General features: G+C 41.6%; 1 protein-coding gene across 1 annotated transcript in view; it reads left to right on the top strand.

Annotated features, from left to right (window-relative positions):
• Nucleotides 1-20,454, top strand: part of LOC118832468 (sodium/hydrogen exchanger 2-like) — a 110,590-nt gene that overhangs the window by 40,400 nt on the left and 49,736 nt on the right. Inside the window, exons 5-6 of the mRNA XM_036739780.1 lie at nucleotides 12,805-13,001; nucleotides 20,004-20,093. Of these exons, the coding sequence (XP_036595675.1) occupies nucleotides 12,805-13,001; nucleotides 20,004-20,093 (287 nt within the window). The remainder of the gene's footprint in view (nucleotides 1-12,804; nucleotides 13,002-20,003; nucleotides 20,094-20,454) is intronic.

Genomic DNA, 20,454 nt, shown 5'->3' with positions numbered 1-20,454 from the left:
TTGAGATATACAAAATGCAATTGAGGATATGAGTTTGGTCCCTGGGAGAAAGACTAGGGCTGGATATATAGACAGGGGAATCATCTGCATGGTCATAATTGAACCCATGGGAACTGATGTGGTCACCAAGTGATAGAGTCTAGACTGAGGGACAAGACAAGAGGGCCTTGGGAGATTCCCAGAGTGGGCATGAGCTACATGAAAATTCAGCAAAGGAGACTGAGGAGTGCTCAGGGAGGAGGGAGAACCATGAGAAAACAGTATCATGAAAACCTAGAGAAGAGAATATTCTGGAGAAGAGTGCGATCAGCAGTGCCAAAGGCAGAATAGAGGTTAAGAATGAGGACTGAGAAAGGCTAGTAGCTTTGGTGGCTAAGAGATCATTGGTAACTTTGGGGAAGGCACTTTTAGTTGAATGATAAGGTTGCTTCATTGATGAGGTCTGCATGAGATTATAGAAGGGTTAGAGGAGAATTGGAGAAGAGGAAGTGGTCACACTAATTGTAGATGATTCTGTCAAGGAGTTTAGCCATGAAATCTAGGGCAATAACCAGCAGGGATAGGAGGACCAAATGGAAGAGACATGAGCGTGTTTATAGGCAGCAGGGAAGCAGCCAGTAGACAGGGAGAAATCGAAGATTAGAGTGAGTATAGGGATGATGGAGGGTGCAATCTGCTGGAGAAGACAGGAGGGGATGGGATTAAGGATGCAGGTAGAGGAGATTGCCTTGCCAAAGATAAGGGCTACCCTCTTAGAGACAGGGTGAAGGAGGAGATAGTTGGAGAAGAGGTCTATTATGTGAGATGAGGAGGAGGGGAGAAGAAGGAGCTCTCTTGGCCAAAGATCTTAACTTTTGCAAGTGAAGGAAGATGAGGTCCTCAAATTGGGAAGGGGAAGAGGTGTCATATGAGTTTTGAAGAAAGATGAAAAGGTTTGGAAAAGTCACTGTGGGGAGTGAGATTAAGACTGGATTAGGGAGATGTAGAAGGATTGTCTTGCTTTAGTGAGGGCCTACTTGAGATTGTGTAACAAAATTGTAGTGGACTCAGTCCTCTTGTTTTTGTGATTTTTCTCTAGCTTTGTTAAGCAGCAGATGGTGGCAGTAATTCAAGGCTGGGCAAGGACTCAAATGTAGAGGATAATGTTGAATTAAGCTGGTTCACAAAGGAGTTGGTGGAGAAGTGAGGACAGGGGTGATGGGCTGGGAAGGAACTGAGAAGCGGGAGGATTTGAGGTCATGGTGAGGTTGAAGAACATGGTTAGTGGTTGTAAGGAAGAGGAAAGGATGGGATAACAAAAGATTATGATCAAAAAGATTGAGGTCAGACAAAGGCATTTGGGAGTTTGTGAACATGGAAGTTATATGGGGACGGAGCCAAATGTATAAGAATAATAGCCATTCCCCAACTGGTGAATGGTCGAGGGATATGAAGAGGCAGTTTTCAGAAGAGGATATCAAAGCTATTAATAGTCGTGTCAAAAATGCTCTAAATACTAATAAATAGAGAAATGTAATTTTTTTTGCCTCTAGAGTTGTCTTTATTTTCTTAATTTTTTAAACATTTTTATTTAAAGTTTTGAGTTCTAAATTCTGTCCTTTTCTCCCCTCCTTCTTCCCTGAGATAGTAAGCAATCAGATATAGGTTATACATGTGCAGGTTATAATGAAGTCCATCTTCTCTTCATTTCTTATAGTACAATAGTATTCCATTACATTCATATATCACAACTTGTTTAGCTATTTCCCAATTGATGGGCATCCCCTTGATTTCCAATTCTTTGCCACCACAAAAAAGTTGCTATATTTTTGTATATATGGGTCCCTTGCACACTTGTGTGATCTCTTTGGGATATAGCCCTAGAAGTGGTATTGCTGGGTCAAAGGGTATGCACATTTTTATAGCCCTTTGGGCATAGTTCCAAATTGATCTCCAGAATGGCTGGATCAGTTCACAATTCCACCAACAATGTAACACTGTTCCAATTTTCCCACATCCTATCCAGCATTTATCATTTTCCTGTTTTGTCATGTTAGCCAATCTGACAGGAGAGATGTGGTACCTAAGAGCTGTTTTGATTTGAATTTCTCTGATCAATAGTCATTTAGAGCACTTTTTTCATATGCCTATAGATATCTTTAATTTCTTCCTCTGAAAACTGCCTGTTCATATCCTTTGACCATTTCTCAATTGGGGAATGACTTGATTCCTATAAATTTGACTCAGTTCCCTGTATATTTTAGATATGAGGCCTTTATCAGAGACAGTTGTAAAGATTTTCTCCCAATTTTCTGCTTCCCTCCTAATCTTGGTTGCATTGGCTTTGCTTATAGAAAAATTTTTCAATTTAACATAATCAAAATTATCCATTTTGCATTTTGTAATACTCTCTATCTCTTGTTGTGTCATGAATTCTTTGCTTTCCCATAAATATGATAGGTAAACTATTCCTTGCTCTCCCAAATTGCTTATAGTATCAGCCTTTATTCCTGAATCGTGAACCCATTTTGACTTTATTTTGGTATATTGTGTAAGATATTGGTCTATGCCAAGTTTCTTCCCTACCATTTTCCAATTTTCCCAGCAGTTTTTGTGAAATAGTGAATTCTTAACCCAGAAGCTGAATTCTTTGGGTTTATCAAAGAGTAGATTGCTATAGTCGTTGACTATTGTGTCTTGTGTACCTAACTTATTCCACTGGTCCACCACTGTTTCTTAGCCAGTACTGAGTAGTTTTGATGACTGCTGCTTTATAGTACAGTTTAACATCTGGTATGGCTAGGCCACCTTCCCTAGCATTTCTTTTCATTAATTCCCTAGATATTGTGGACCTCTTGTTCTTCCAGATGAATTTTGTTATTATTTTATCCAGCTCTGTAAAATACATTTTTGGTAGTTCGATTGGTATGGCACTGAATAAGTAAATTAACTTAGGTAAAATTATTATATTAGCTTGGCCTAACCATGAGCAACTTATGTTTTTCCATTTATTTACGTCTGACTTTATTTGTGTGAAAAATGTTTCATAATTATGTTCATTTAGGCCCCCGGTTTGTCTTGGCAGGTAGACTCCCAAATGTTTTATAGTGTCTGCAGTAACTTTAAATGGAATTTCTCTTTCTATCTCTTGCTGTTGGGCTTTGTTAGTAATATATACAAATGCCAAGGATTTATGTGGGTTTATTTCATATCTTGCAACTTTGCTGAAGTTGTTTATTATTTCAAGTAGCTTTTCACTTGATTCTCTAGGATTCTCTAAGTAAATCATCATATCACCTGCAAAAAGTGATAATTTAGTTTCTTCTTTGTCCATTCTAATTCCTTCAATTTCTTTTTCTTCTCTTATTGCTACAGCTAATATTTCTAGTACCAAATTGAATAATAGAGGTGATAATGGACATCCTTGTTTTACCCCCGATCTTATTGGGAATACATCCCATTACATATAATGCTAGTTGATGGTTTTAGGTAGATGCTATTTATAATTTTAAGGAAGTCTCCATTTATTCCTTTACTTTCTAATGTTTTTTCTTCTTTCATATTTTTATTATTTAATATTTTAGTTTTCAACATTGATTTCCACAAGATTTTGAGTTATAAATTTTCTCCCCATTTCTACCTTCCCCTCCCACTCCAAGATTTTATATATTCTGATTGCCCCATTCCCCAGTCTGCCCTCCCTTCTGTCACCTCACTCTCCCACCCATCCCCTTTCTCCTTACTTTCTTGTAGGGCAGGATAGATTTCTATACCCCATTGCCTGTATATCTTATTTCCCAGTATCATGTAAAAACAACTCTTTTTTGAGCATTTGTTTTTATAACTATGAGTTCTAAATTCTCTCCCTTCTTCGTTCCCCACCCACCCTCCTTGAGAAGACAAGCAATTTAACAAAGGTCACACATGTATCATTATGCAAAACACTTCCATAATAGTCATGTTGTGAAAGACTAATTATATTTCCCTCTATCCTGTCCTGTCCTCCTTTATTCAATTTTATCCCCTGACCCTGTCCCTTTTCAAAAGTATTTGCTTTTGATTACCTCCTTCCCTGATCTTCCCTCCCTTCTATCATCCCCCCTCTCTTATCCCCTTCCCCCTACTTTCCTGTAGGGTAAGATACCCAGTTGAGTGTGTATGTTATTCCCTCCTTAAGTCAAATCCAATGAGAGCAATATTCACTCATTCCCCTTCACCTACCCCCTCTTCCCTTCCATTACAACAGCTTTTTCTTGCCACCTTTATGTGAGATAATCTACCCCATTACATCTCTCCCTCTCTCTTTCTCCCAATATATTCCTTTCTCACCCCTTAATTTTATTTTTTGGACATCATCCCTTCATATTCAACTCACCCTGTGCCCTCTATATATATATATATATATATATATATATATATATATATATATATATATATATATATATATATATACATACATGTATATTCCCTTCAACTATCCTAATACTGAGAAAGGTCTCATGAATTACAAATATCATCTTTCCATGTAGGAATGTAAACAAAACAGTTCAACTTTAGTAAATCCCTTATGATTTCTCTTTCCTGTTTACCTTTTCATGCTTCTCTTGATTCTTGTATTTGAAAGGCAAATTTTCTATTCTACTCTGGTCTTTTCATTGAGAAAGCTTGAAAGTCCTCTATTCTATTGAAAATCCATATTTTGCCCTGAAGCATTATACTCCATTTTGCTGGGTAGGTGATTCTTGGTTTTAATCCTAGCTCCTTTGACCTCTGGAATATCATATTCCAAGTCCTTCAATCCGTTAATGTAGAAGCTACTAGATCTTGTGTTATACTGATTATGAGTTCATATTACTGAAATTGTTTCTTTCTGTCTGCTTGCAATATTTTCTCCTCGACCTGGGAACTCTGGAATTTGGCGACAATATTTCTATATTCCTAGGAGTTTTCTTTTTGGGGTCTTTTTCAAGAGGCGATTGGTGGATTTTTCCATTTCTATTTTACCCTCTGGTTCTAGAATATCAGGGCAGTTCTCCTTGATAATTTCTTGAAAGATGATGTGTAGGCTCTCTTTTTTGATCATGGCTCTCAGGTAGCCCAATCATTTTAAAATTATCTCTCCTGGATCTATTTTCCAGGTCAGTGGTTTTTCCAGTGAGACATTTCATATTGTTTTCCATTTTTTCATTCTTTTTGGTCTGTTTTATAATTTCTTGATTTCTCATAAAGTCACTAGCTTCCACCTGCTCCAATATAATTTTTAAGATGGTATTTTCTTTAGTGGCCTTTTGGACCTCCTTTTCCATTTGGTTAATTCTGCCTTTTAAGGCATTCTTCTCCTCAATGGCTTTTTGGAGCTCTTTTTTCGTTTGGGTTAGTCTATTTTTAAGGTGTTATTTTCTTCAGTATTTCTTTTGGGTCTGCTTTAGCAAGTTGTTGACTTCTTTTTTAAGATTTTCTTGCGTCACTTTCATTTCTCTTCCCAATTTTTCTTCTACTTCCTTTACTTGATTTTCCAAATCCTTTTTGAGCTCTTCCATGGCCTGAGACCAATTCATATTTTTCTTGGAGGCTTTTGATGTAGGCTCTTTGACTTTGTGACTTCTTTTGGCTGTATGTTTTGATGTTCTTTGTCACCAAAATATTCTATAGTCTGAGTCCTTTTACACTGCCTGTTCATGTTCCCAGCCAACTACTTGACCCTTGTGCTTTTTGTCAGGGTATGACTGCTTGTAGAGTAGAGAGTACTTTGTCCCAAGCTTTAGGAGCCTTGGGTTGCTGTTTTCAGAGCTACTTCTACTGCACAGCCACCACAAGCTCTGCCAAACCAGTGCTCCTCCTCACCTCAGAACTACCACCAAGACCACGACCCAAATCCAAGCAGGGCAAAGCAAGAGAGCCCTGCCTCTGTGCCAGCAAAGTAATCCTTGCACTTTTGCTTTGATCTGCTGCTTGATTCCTCCCATCGTGTGGGCCAGAGACTCTGGAAGCACCTGCTGCTGGAGGTCTGGAAGCAGCAGTAGGAGCTTCCTGCTGCTGCCGCCATGCCACCTTCACCTCCCCCGGGGCTGGGGCCAGACTGTGCACTTCTCTCACCCAGATCCAGCAGTTTTCCCACTAACCTGCTCTGTTGTCTTTAGCGTTTGTGGGTTGAGAAGTCTGGTAACTACCACAGCCCAGTAATTCAGGGCCCACAGGCCTGACTCCCAGTCTGGTCAGTCCTGGTGCAGCCCATGCTGGGCTGTGCTCTGCTCCCAGCATGGCACGATAGACCCTTCCCAGTGACCATCCAGGCTGTGTTGGGCTGGAGACTTGTTTCCTTCTGTTATTTAGTGGGTTCTGTAGCTCCAGAATTTTGCAGAGCCATTTTTTACAGGTGTTTGGAGGGATTTGGGGGAAAGCTTAAGCGAGTCCCTGTTTCCCAGCTGCCATCTTCACTTTGTAGTGTTTTTAATAGGAATGGTTGTTGTATTTTGTCAAAGGCTTTTTCTGCATCTATTGAGATGATCATATGGTTTCTGCTACTTTTGTTGTTGTTATAATCAATTATGCTGATAGTTTTCCTAATATTGAGCCAGCCTTACATTCCTGAAATAAATCCTACCTGGTCGTAGTGTATTATTCTCATGATAAGTTGCTGCAATCTTTTGGCTGATATTTTTATTTAAAAATTTTGCACCAATATTCATTAGGGAAATTGGTCTATAATTTTCTTTCTTTTGACTCTTCCTAGTTTGGATATTAGTACTATGTTTGTGTCATGAAAAGAATTTGATAGGACTCCTTCTTCACCTATTTTCCCAAATAGTGTATAAAGTATAGGAATTAATTGTTCTTTAAATGTTTGATAAAATTCACATGTAAAATCATCTGGCTCTGGAGACTTTTTCCTAGGGAGTTCATTGATGGCTTGCTCAATTTCTTTTTCTGAGATGGGGTTATTTAGGTAATTTACTTCCTCTTCCGTTAACCTGGGCAATTTATATTTTTGTAAATATTCATCCATTTCCCTAAGGTTGTCAAATTTATGGGCCTACAATTGGGAAAAATAATTCCTAATTATTGTTTTAATTTCCTCTTCATTGGAGGTGAATTTACCCTTCTCATTTTTTATACTGGTAATTTGGTTTTCTTCTTTCTTTTTTTAAATCAAATTGACCAAAGGTTTATCAATTTTATTGTTTTTTTTCATAAAACCAGCTCTTAATTTTATTTATTAATTTAATAGTTTTTTTGATTTCAATTTTATTAATCTCTCCTTTGATTTTCAGTATTTCTAATTTGGTATTTAATTGGGGATTTTCAATTTGTTCTTTTTCTAGTTTTTTCAGTTATATGCCCAATTCATTGATCTCCTTTTTATCTATTTCATTTATGTAAGTATTTAGAGATATAAAACTTCCCCTAAGAACTGCTTTTTCTACATCCCATAAGTTTTGGTATGTTGTCTTATTATTGTCATTCTCTTGAATAAAGTTATTAATTGTTTCTGTGGTTTGTTTTTGGCCCACTGATTCTTTAGGATTAGATTCTTTAGTTTCCAATTAATTTTTAGTTTATTTTCCATGGTCCTTTATTACAAATAATTTTTATTGAATCATGATCTGAAAATGATGCATTGACTACTTCTGCCTTTCTGCACTGGATTGTGAGGTTTTTATGCCCTAGTAGTACATGGTCAATTTTTGAGTATGTGCCATATACCGCTGAGAAAACAATATATTCCTTTTTATCCGTATTCAGTTTTCTCCAGAGGTCTATAGTATCTGCCTTTTCTAAAATTCTATTCACCTCCTTAACTTCTTTCTTGTTTATTTTGAGGTTAGATCTATCAAGTTCAGAGAGGGGGAGGTTGAGGCCCCCCATTAGTATAATTTTGCTATTTCTTCCTGTAACTCCCTTAACTTCTCCTTTAAGAATTTGCATGCTATACCACTTGGTGCATATATGTTATATAATGATATTGCTTCATTGTCTATGGTGACTTTTAGCAGGATATAGCGTCCTTCCTTATCTCTTTTTAATTAAATCTATCTTTGCTTTTGCTTTGTCTGAGATTAGGATTGCAACCTCTGCTTTTTTACTTTAGCTGAAGCACAATATATTCTACTCCAGCCTTTTACCTTTACCCTGTGTGTATCCCCCTGCTTCAAATGTGTTTCTTGTAAACAACATATTGTAGGATTATGGTTTTTCATCCATTCTGCTATCTGCTTCCATTTTATGGGAGAGTTCATCCCATTCACATTCACTGTTATGATTACCATCTGTGTCTTTTTCTCCATCCTATTTCTTGCTGTTTATGCTTTTATTTCTCCCTCCTCCCTTCCACTCCTCAAAAGAGTTTTGCTTTTGACCACCCCCTTCCTCAGTTTACCCTTCCTCTTGATTCCTCACCCTTATCTTGCCTTTTTCCCCTTGCTAACTCTTCCCTCCCTTCTGACCACCCCCTCCCTTTTCTTTCCCCTTTCCCCTCCTACTGTCTGTACGACAAGTTTGATTTCTCTACTTATCAGAGTATGTTATTCCCTTCTTGAACCAAATCTGATGAGAGTAAAGCTCAACTACTGCTCTTCTCCCTCCCTTCTTTCCCTCTACTATAATATGTTTTTGTGCCTCTTCATGTGATGTAATTTATCCCTTTCTGCTACCTTCTTACCTCTTCTCCCAGAACCATCCCTTTGTATCTTTTAATTATGTTTTTTGTCATCATATCAGTTATTTTATGCTGACACCCATAGTCTATGTATCTCCCTTTCAACTGTCGTAATAACTCTACTATTCTCAATATTGACATATATATAAAACATATATAAAACAATATAATCCTATATAAGTATGTAAATAATTTGCCTTATTGATTAACAGGGGTTCCCCCCCCCATTTACCTTTTTATGTCTCTCTTGAGTTTTGTATTTGAAGATCAAATTTTCCGTTGAGCTCTGGCCTTTTCATCAGGAAGGTCTGGAATTCCCTTATCTCATTGAATGTCCATCTGCTTGCCTGAAAAATTACGCTCAATTTTGCTGGGTAGTTGATCCTTGGTTGTAGTCCAAGCTCCTTTGCCTTTCATAATATTATATTCCAATTTCTCCTATCATTTAATGTAGAATCTGGAAGATCCTGCATGATCCTGACTCTAGTTCTGCATTATTTGAATTGTTTCTTTCTGGCTGCTTTCGTTTTTAAAGTCCTCCTTGAGTTCTTCCAGGAATGCTTTTTGGTCAAGAGACCAGTTCACATTCCGTTTTGAGGTTTCAGATGTGGGTATAGTGTCCATGCTGTTCTCTTATGAATTGGTATTTTGATCTTCCCTGTCTCCATAATAGGAAACAATGGTCTTTAGCTTTTTGCTAGCTCCATCTGCCTGGGGCTCAGCAATTCTCATTGTTCTGCTGAGGTGGGGCCTGCTGGGATACCTCTCTTCCTGCACTAGTCTCCTTCTGCCACCACAAGAAGGGCCCTCTCCCCAACTTCTCCCGCTAAAAGGCTACTGAAGCCCCACTTCTGGCTCTTCTCTTTCTTCCAAGGGAGTATTCTCTGGGTTTATTCAAGGGAGGGAGGGAGAGCCGACTTACCTGGCCATTATGGCTCCCAGAATTTCAAGAAGGTGAGTTTCAAACGTTTAGGCTGTTGCCTGGAGGCCTCCGGGGTAGCTGCTCCCATGGCTGCAGGCTCTGTGCTGGTGTCTCCCATAGCTCCGATAGACTCCTGTCCTGGGCTGAGAGGCCTCTGGCTCAATTGCCACCGTAGCCGGTACTTCCACTCTGGGCCTCCTCCTGTTCCTGTGTTTTGCTCGTCCGGTGCTCTCCCAGACTGGCATGCTGGCTGGGTTCCTCTGCTGTTGGTTGCTGTTCTGGTTGGCATGGTCTGGTGCCATTCCGCATGCGTGGTGCTCCTGCCCCTCTCAGTCTACTAGTGGCTTCTAACTCACTCAAATCTGTTCCCATTAACTTTTTGAGACATATCTGACAGAATCTGTTAGAGAGCTCCAGTAGTTCTGTCTTTTCACAGTGCCATCTTGGCTCCACCACACACACACATACTTTTTGTAATAGCTCTTTTCATAATAGCAAAAAGCCCTGGAAGCTAAGGGAGTATTCACTTTCTGGGGAATGGCTACACAAATTGTGTTATAGAAATGTAATATGGTACTATAAGAAATGACAAGATGGACAGTTTCAGAGGAAAGCAGGAAGACCTCTATCAGTTGATGCAGAGTTTATGTAATTTATATAATACCAACATTGCTATAAATAAAAACAATTTTGAAAGCCTTAAGGACTCTGATCATGTAATGAAAAGCCATGATTCCAGGGGACTGGAGATGAAGTACACTACTCACCTGTCAGAGAGGTGATGGTTTGCATTTGCATTTTAAAATGCAAAGTGAAAAATAGTTTCTAGACATGGCAAATGTGGGAGTTTTTTTTTTTTTTTTGCTTCACAATGCATATTTGTTGGGAGGGTTTCCTTTTTTTTTCTTTTCTTTTTTTTGCATTCTTTCATTGTGGCAGGGGATAAGGAAGTGGAGGAGAGAGAAAACAAGTGTTTGTTAATTGGAAAATGTAATAAAATTTCAATCAAAAAAAAGCAATTAGACCAAAACTCCAAGATACAAGTGGGGTGGGGATGGGGTGGGGGAGAGTCCCTGTCTGTTAAATAGTTATTTGAGGAGTCATTGCTCCTAACCATGGTGCCACTGTTCCAAATGTGTTGAGACCTCCTTCCAGCATTGTCTTCTGAACCCAAGGCACTTTCCTAGGATTTAGAGAGGGAGGCACCTCAGAGAGTTTCCAGTCCAATCCCCTGAAAGAACCAGAACTAGGCCATAAATTCTGCTGTCATTATTCTTATTTCTCTTTTAAACCACTGAGGAACATAATGTTGTTCTCCTCATCTTCCACAGGGTCCTCTGTCTCATCAAGTGTTGGGTCATTTTCCTTTGTTTTGCAATATTAGTAGATGTCTGAACTCATTTACTAGATCTGGAAGCCATATTTCCTTCTGTTATTGCTGATTTTTCCTGTTGAATTATCTGCTTATATTCCAGGTCTTTGAATTTTATTCTTCCTGAAGTCTTTGGTAATTTCAGTCTTTTTTCTCTCCCCTGTTGCTCACTTCCTGACTCTCTCTCCTCTGATCGTGGTTTCCTTGGAGGCTGCATCTTAAAGTGTTTCAGCTTCCTCTCATGCTCTCACCAGCCTAAACCTCTGCTCCAAGTGACTTTTGAGTAGTTGGAACTGGTCCCACCTGGATGCTGTATTCTTTCCCTTGGGCTTAGTGGAATGCTACACACCCCTCTGTCCCCTTCTGCTCTTTTGGCTTGGCACTGGTAGTTTGCAGCTTTGCAGTGCTGGTGTTCAGGGTTGACCACACCAGTACTGGTACTTCAGAGCTACAGAGTTGTGGCCCCTGCAGGCTTTTGCTCCTGAAAGGCTGTGGCCATGCTGGCTGTCTACTGCAGTCTGGGCAGAATTCTCCACCCTGGAGCTGTAGCCTCCATGGCACTAGAAAGAGGGAGAGGGGACCAGGGACTGGGGGTGGATTGCCATGTAAGCTTGTGTCTTTGTTTCTGCTGGTGCAGCCTTGCTGCATATAGCATGGGAGGTAGGGGAAGGGTTCTGAGTGATCTCAGGGTCAGTCATAGTCAGTTCATGGGTTTTTTTAATGTTTTGGATTCTGGATGTCCTCGGCCATGGAGACAGCCAAAGTTGCTTTATCTTTACTGTATAATTCCTATTTTGGAGAGGTTTGAGAAGTAATGGGGATCAGAAAAAATGGCTTTTCCTCTATCTTGTTGGTCACATGACCTGGAAGCTTACAAGGACAGTCCTGGACAGAGTTTGCTCCTGAGTCTCTAGGCAGGGCTGAGCAGGAGTGGGTTTCAGGGGTCCCTTTCTCCAGGCCTAGATGAAGAGCCCTGGAACATGAGTCTTGGGTGACAGGAGAGATACCTCTCTCTTTCTATACCTTTAACATATAACATTTCAGGTTTCTTTTTTCCCCCCAGGGTTCTTAAAGGTGGCTTCCTCCAAACTAGGAATCTGGACAGATTCCTATCAGATTTTTTGAGGATGCATGGAAATATTTTACTTGGTTTCTGTGACTCATTCTGCAGTTACCTAGCATACCCATTTCAAGCCCCAAGGGAATACCATCCTTAATTCTAGTTTCATTTTCAAAATTTGGAGCAAAACAAAGCAAAAAAGAGGAAAGCTCCTTAAAGAAAACCCTCTGATGGGAGAAGCAGCAGAGTATGGTAGAATGAATAGGGCTTGGGCTGTGTGATCTGGTGCAACTACCTGACCTCTCTGCATCAGTTTTCTTAGCTTTGAAATGGGAGGATATCTAGGGTCCTTTCCAGCTTGAAAAAGTGCCATGAGCTTATGACCAAAGCCTTTAAGAATTTAATTAGTCTCAGCTTTTTAATTATCACCAATCCTTAGAATTCTTATTTAGTTAGTACTAATTTTCTACACTACCTTAAAAATAAGTTTTTATTGATGCCTTTTGCTTTTGCATCACAGTCATAGTCACAAACACTTCCCCCTTGCCTGGAATTGAAGATTCCTTGGTAGTAGAGAAAAGCAGAAATCCAGTAACCTTGTCTTGACAGTATATGCAACATCACACTCTCATAGACCCCTGCCTATTTGCCGAAAGAAGAAAGGTCCATTCCTTGGGACCCATACTGGTTTTCATGTCATCCAGAATTCAGTTTCCTTAGAGTGCTGTCATTACTGTTTATACTCACCTCCCATTTGTGACCGTTGACCCTCTGCTGACTTCTCACCTCTTCTTCCTTCCCCTTTGGAAATGTAGGTGTCCTCGTGTTGACCTTCTTTGTGAATAAATGTCATGTGAACACAGTCACCAGAAAGGACCAGTTCATTATCGCCTATGGGGGATTGAGGGGGGCCATCTGTTTCTCCCTCGTTTTTCTTCTCCCGGACTTTCCCCGGAAGAAGCTCTTCATTGCAGCGACCACCGTGGTGATCCTCTTCACAGTTTTTGTACAGGTAAATATGGCTTTGGGAGCAAAGGAGAGGGTGGCAATGGCCTTTCTGCCTGAGCACTGAGCTTTATGTGAAAACAACCCATTATGACATGCACTAGCAGGTCTGACATGGCATTGATTTATTAGCAAATCTGTTAGGCAGAGATGTAACTAGGAATTTTTGTTCCTGGCACAAGAGGTGTGCATGGTGGGATATTTCACCTGAGCTGTGGCCTTTGGAAGCCCTAAGATACCACAGGACTGGCCAGTCCTATGGTGCTGGGGAATCTAGGGAGGAGGGTCCAGAAACTTGTGCCCTAGGAGCAGGTGGTGGCTGCAACAGATGCAGGGGACTGGCCTGGTTGCAGAGGAGCATGGCCATGGTCAGGGAGCAAGTTCACACTGGAGTAGTGTTGTTGGTATCCTCTAAATTTGGCTTTCCTGGGACCAAGGGCTCGCCAGCCCCTCTTAGGCATGTCTCTGCAGTCAAAATGCAGGAAGCTGTGGACCTTGCTAGCTGTCAAACCTTTGATTTCTGCTACTTCAAACAAAAGGTCTGTGCATTGTTGGGGGAGTGGGAGAAGGGCCCTGTGTTTTGCTGTTGTTGTCTAGTAATTTTTAGTTGTGTCCAGCCCTTCATGACCCATTTGGGATTTTCTTGGTAAAGATCCTAGAATGGTTTGCCATTTCCTTCTCCAGATCATTTTACAGATGAGGAAACTGAGGCAAACAAGGTGAAGTGACTTGCCCAGGGTCACACAGCTAGTGTCTAAGGCTGGATTTGAACTCAGGAAGGTGAGTCTTCCTGATTCCAGGCCTCCATGACTCCACCCAGCTATAACATATAATACACTTGATTATTTATCTTGAAGGTATTTGGGGGCCTGACTTGTCTGGCTTTTTAAACCTTGTGTCCTAGGTCATTGTCCACTCTAGCCACTTGAGTTTGTACTGTGTTGATTGCTCTGAGAATATTCATCATTTGCCAAGCCACATGTTGCAACTTTTTCCAAAAGCTTTGACTTTGAGTCTTTGTGGCCACTGAGTTCAATGAGATGAGGATTCGTTTGGTGGTGTCTAGATGGCGCAGGGACTGGAGTGAGAGCCTTGGAGTCAGGAAGACCTGAGTTCGACACCTGCTAGCTGTGTGGCCCTGGGCAAGTTGCTTAACCTCAGTTAAGCCTCAGTGGAGATAATGATAGCAGCCACCTTTCAGGGTTGTTGTGAGGGTCAAATGAGTAGGTGTTTTTCAAAATACTTTCCAGACCATAATGTACTATGTAAATGCTCACTCAGATTTCGAGTCAGCAGACCTGGCTCCCAACCTGGCTCTGCCACTTACCAGCTGCACTCATCTCTGAAAAGCCCCCATTTTTATTTTTGGTTAATGGTTTTGGTTAAGCTCCAACATTTATTTTCTTGCCATTTAAAAATCAGTTTTAATTAAGCCTTCAGAAAATCACATTTGATTTAACTAAGCTTTACCCAGCTTTCACTTTAATAGATGCTTTCAACAGAAGAATGCTGGTTTGAAATACAACGTGATTTTCAAGAATTCATTTCCATTTCCTGTGAAATAGTCTACATGTGCTCCACTTCTCTCTGCTTGTGACTTTAATCGCATCCATATGTTATCCATGGAGAAGCTGCTCTGGGCCAGCCCTACATGGCTGAAATCACAAGTTCAGTCCTACCCCAAATGTCATCAATAACAGCCCTTCTTTTGTTTGAAATTGGGTCCCTAAAACGCTGAAAGGCATTCGAATCCCTGTCCTTCACCGTGTGCACTCGATCTTTTGTCTCCTTTTCATCTCTTTGGCCTTGAGGTTGAGCTGGAAGCAGCTGAAGGCGGGTGTGGGGGGGAGAGAACCTGCCATGTCATTCCACCACCATCTAGTGGCTAAAGTATTCCTAGGATTTGTTGTTTCTCCTAAGACTGAAATGCCATGGCAGGGAAACCCCAGAGCGATTGTTTCTCTTAGGAAAGGTGGGTAGTGCCAAGTGTGCCATAGTGGAGCCAATGTTGAGCCAAGAGAGCCTGGGTTCAGATTGTCTGCTGATCTAGGTTCATGTGGAAGCTTTGCATCGGTGTCCTAAGTCTGGGTGGTCTCTCCTCTCTGACCCTCAGGCCATTCTCTAGTACTTATTCACTAAGCCCTAGGCAGCTTGTGATGTGGCCTAGATGGAGGGAATTCACATGTCTGACAATATTATTGATAATATCACAGACTCCATATTTTCTATAGGGTGATATCATTACCCTCCTATTTGCCCTCTTGTCATTCTGACAAATGTCCTAATAATATATAGTGACAATGAGGTTAGGGATATAGTCTGTGCCCATGGAACCCAGTGAAGTGAACTGATCATTCAGGAATCGTGACTCAGTTTGCACATCTAAAAATGGGGAGGTAGCATTGGCACATTAGCATGACCCAAGGGTTTAGAGCCAGAGGACCTGGATTCAAATCCTGCCTCAGCCATTTAATGCCTCTGTGACTTTGAGGAAATGACTTTATCTCTATGGGCCTCAGTTTCCTCATCTATAAAATGAGGGCTTTGAACAACATGAACTGGGTCATTTTAGGGCCCTGCCAACTCAGCCTAAGGCCCTGTAATATTTGTACCTCTTACCTCAAACGAATGTTATGAGAATCACAACTGGTCACTCCACAGATTGTTCTCAGTTTCCCAATTTGTAAAAAGGAGGAGTACTGATGCCTGCAGTGCATGCCTCCCTGGGACAGACCCATGACCCTGTTCTCCTTAGTAAGCCTGGGTGCTCACCAACCAAGGCAGACGTGAGCCAAAGGGAGCAGAATTGTTGCCTCTGCCGACAACGTCTCATTCCCTCTGCTGGACAAGTGCGATGGCATCAAGAATGAAAATGAGGCTGAATTAGGAGTTCACTGTTACCCAGAATCTGAGAGTCACCTTTTGGATGTGTTCTGGTGAAGATTCTGCTCTGCCCACCCTGCCTTCCCCCTCCCAGGCCATGCATACTGTTCATTTTTGCCCTTGGTAGCCATTGTCGACAATCAGTTGTTCCAACCATAACAAAGCATTTAAGAATTTTCCAAATGGCCAAGTGACTTTAGTGGGGTCTCCTCTCCCCTGTCCCCTGCAAGTTATTCCAAATCATTGGCATTGTACTGTGTGGCTATTTGGACTTGACACTTCTGACTTGACTTCAGTATTTACAGATACTGTCTGAATCCCAAAGTGACTGAGATTCTCCCAGCCAGCAGCATTCTCTGGTGGGTGAATGCATCCTGGGCCCCTGATTTCCGAGCCCAGGAGTCTCTGTGCCACAAAGCCGAGGAGCAGCTCTTGCCTTTTGCTTTCTTCCTCAAGCCCTGATGTTATCAGAAGCACTTACCTCCTGCTTTCTTCGTAGGTCTGTGAGGTCTGTGAAGAGGACAAAGTGATGGCTGTACTTATGATAGCAGGATCTCCCTGCCTCAGTTCTCTACCCATTCCAGTCTGTCCTCTCCTCAGATACCAAAGTGATCTTCCTAAAGCACAGATGTGCCCATGTCACCCCTCTGCTGCAGAAACTCCAGTGGCTCTCTATTACCTCCAGTATCAAATATAAAACCATCTGTTTACCTATTAAAGCCATTCATGATCTGTCCCTTTTCTGTCTTTCCAGTCTATACTTTACTCCCTTCCATGTGATCCAGTGCTAGTGTCTGCTTGTTGGTCTTTGAACAAGATTTTCCATCTCCACATTCTGCCTCTGTGGCATTATTACAAATGAGGACTTAGAAATTGGGCTGAAGTGGTCAGTTCTCAGGGTGGGGGCATTCTGAAGTATCTTTTTCTGAGATTCTTGTGGTAAGGTAGAAAGGCTAGCTATGAGTCCTCTGATTTTCTTATTAACTGACTTCCTAAGGACACAAGCCTGACTGTCCCTATGCAATGCTAACGAGATAGCAGCTGTCCAAAGCAAGACTAGTCAGTGGGCTGGGGAGCCTGTGGGTTATAGTGGGAAAAGAGCCCAAGTCCCAGTCAGAAGACCTGGATTTCAACCTCAGCTCTGCCCCTGACTTCTTGCTTGACCTTAGCCAAGTCACTTTGGCTGACTGGCCTCAGTTTCCTCGTCTGTAAAATAAGGTGGCTGAGCTACATGACCCCTGATGCCTCATCTAGCTCTAAATCAGTAGCCTCTCATTATTATTAACACCAACCAAGTAATCATCACTACTGATTGAAATCATGTGACTCAAAGAGAAAGGGCAATGACTATGGCATCAGAGGATCTGGGTTCAAATTTCCCCTCTGATATTTGAATTTTCACTATTTAAAGTTATAATTATGTAAAGTACAGTAATTGGGTCCAGCCCAATGGCAATTTGTGTGTGAATTCAAATAATGTGGCCACTTCATTAGATTCCTGACTCGCACCAATCTGGACTTAGCTGTATTTACTAACTGCATGACCTTGGGCAAGATCCTTCTCTCTGGGCCTCAGTTTCCTCATCTGTAAAATTAAGGGGTTAGTCTAGATGGCTTCTGGATTCCTTTGAGCTTAACATCTATGATTCTACGATAGGTGAAAGGTTATGTAGCAAGATGTCACATCTCTGCTTGTCTCATAGCAATAACGAAACAAACTGGGAGTTCAGGAGAGGAAAATGTTAATATGCATTCATTGTGTAAACAGAGACGTGACCTTTGAGGAAGGGAGAGAGCAGGAAGCTTCTGGGAGGATGTGGTCCCTGAGCAGAGCCTTGAAGAGATCTGGGGATTATTCCAAGAGGTGGAGGTGAGAAGGGAGAGCATTGCAGTAATGAGGGACAGTCTACGTGTAGTGCCTAGCACAGTGCTTGGCACATAGTAGATACTTAATAGTAGCAAGAGTAGGCCACCTTATTTTACAGACGAGGAAACTGAGGCCAGTCAGCCAAAGTGACTTGGCTAAGGTCAAGCAAGAAGTCAGGGGCAGAGCTGAGGTTGAAATCCAGGTCTTCTGACTGGGACTTGGGCTCTTTTCCCACTATAACCCACAGGCTCCCCAGCCCACTGACTAGTCTTGCTTTGGACAGCTGCTATCTCGTTAGCATTGCATAGGGACAGTCAGGCTTGTGTTCTTAGGAAGTCAGTTAATAAGAAAATCAGAGGACTCATAGCTAGCCTTTCTACCTTACCACAAGAATCTCAGAAAAAGATACTTCAGAATGCACCCACCCTGAAAACTGACCACTTCAGCCCAATTTCTAAGTCCTCATTTGTAATAATGCCATTCTTTGTTTTGAGAAAATTTGATTTCCACACTCAGAGTTGGTATATTGGTACAGACTGGCCCACAAAGCTAAGCTGAAATGCTTATGTGTAGCAATTTGGCTTGGACCCATGTGATCATTAAAATAGAGAGTTCATTTTTTACGGAGTCCACCACTGGGGCAGGTTTGCGGGTGAGAGGCAGCATGGAGTGGTGGCCTTGTAGTTAGGAAGGCCTGGGCTCAAGCCTTGCATCTGGCACATACTCGTTGGAGGGTCCCTGGCAACTCTCTAAGACCTTGGTTACAGAGGAGTTACTAATCTGCTTTGTTGGGAGTAGTCCCCACACTGAGAGTTCCCTTTAACCACAAAGCTGGATTCCCACCACCAAACAATGGTGTCTAGTCTATGGGATTCCTTCCTTGGCAGAGAAGAAGCTAATGACAAAATGACCTGCCTCTTAAAGTCCCTGGCAGAATTGGAATTAGGGCAGAAGATGCTTGGTGGGCAGCTAGGTGGTGCAGTGGATAGAGTGCCTGGCCTTGAGTCAGGAAGACTTATCTCCTTGAGTTTAAATCTTGCCTCAGACAATTACTAGCTGTGTGACCCTGGGCAAGTCACTTCACCTGTTTACCTCAGTTTCCTCATCTGTAGAATGAGCTGAAGAAGAAAATGGCAAATCACTCCAGTATCTCTGTCTAGAAAACTCCAAATGGGGTCACGAAGAGTCAGACACACCAGAAAATGACTACATAATGACAGAAGACTTGATATTCTGAAGTCCTCACTACTTCCTTTTGCCCTATAAACTGCAGGTGATATTTACCAAGTTTTCGTTGCTTTCTCTGAGTTCTCATAAATGTCATGCCATCATGTCCCCTCTGACTTGAGGGAAAGAAAACCTCAGCCCTTTTCCATGGTATTCGCTTGTGCCCTCCCTGTCCCCCAAATGCCATCTTTGTGGATTTTATGATTATCTCCAGGCTTCAGTTCAGGGTATAGTTAAAACACACAGACACACACACACACACACACAGACACACACACACACGCACATGCACATGCACACACATACACACACACATACTCTCTGCTCTAGAAAGTACAAAAAAATGTGGTATTTAAAATACCAATTCATGTGAAAGATATTTGTCTTTTTGTATTGTCAGTAATTTGACAAGTGGGTATTAATTGCCCAATCAATTCAGTTCAGCCCAGAAGCATTTATTCAGCATCCACCATATGTCAGGCCCTGTGCTAGGTATTGGGGGTGCAGAGAAAATGACATATAGTACTTGCCCTCAAGGACCTTTAGATTCTGCTGGGGGAAAACTATACATGCACAGTGAAGCAAAAATTATATATAAAGCAAATGCCAAAGAATTGTCCACAATTGTTGTTTGTCTTTAGTTCTTGAAGAGGACCATGACGTCAGGAAGGTGGTACCATGACATGCCAATGAATTGGATTTAAGTGAGGGAGGACTATGCAAGGTCACCGGAGCCATCTGGGTCTGGTGGTGAGATAGGGATTAAAACGACTGGTGCTAACAATTGAGAGGGATCAGCAAAGACTTCATGGTATTTGACCTGAGCTTGGATCCTAGGGATCTTATGAGGCAGAGGTGAGGGGAGGGTAATCTAGGCATGGGGTTCAGCCTGTACAAAGACATGGTGACAGGGTACAGAATGTTGGATACAGGCCAAAACCGGTGGGCCTGCTGGAGGGGAGGCCTGGTGCACATGAAATAGTTCATGCCCTTGGCAAGCTCACATTTTCCCAAAATGTTGTCATTTTGCAGGGAATGACCATCCGGCCTCTTGTCGACTTATTAGATGTGACCAGAGGAAGAGAAACTTCTCCAACTGTGAGTGAACAGATTCATATCCGAGTAAGTGATTTGTACAACTGAAGTCTTCTTTATGCTTGGATTTTTCCTCTTAGGAAAAGCACCCAGGAGCCTTGGACCCCTGGAGGGGTGTCTGGTCCATTTGTACTCTGCAAACTTGGGGAGCCCCCCCTTCCAAGCTGCATGCATTGGGTTTATTGCAGCCTGAGAATGAAGTTTGGTAGCCTTGACTCCTTTGTTGTTTGAGATTCAATATCATTTCCTAGTTGGGCTAGAGTATCATCTACTTATTGGCTGACCTATCTAGCCCCTGTGTAATTGAAAAACTTTATTTAATGTGTTCAAGCTTTGGCAGAGCTGCTATTCCGTCCTATTAATAGTGTCTACAGAGTGAAAGGTTAAA

Source organism: Trichosurus vulpecula, chromosome X, assembly GCF_011100635.1.
Source record: "Trichosurus vulpecula isolate mTriVul1 chromosome X, mTriVul1.pri, whole genome shotgun sequence".
Classification (NCBI taxonomy): domain Eukaryota; kingdom Metazoa; phylum Chordata; class Mammalia; order Diprotodontia; family Phalangeridae; genus Trichosurus; species Trichosurus vulpecula.
The sequence above is the reverse complement of the archived record's forward strand: the minus strand, read 5'-3'. Positions and strand labels throughout refer to the sequence as shown.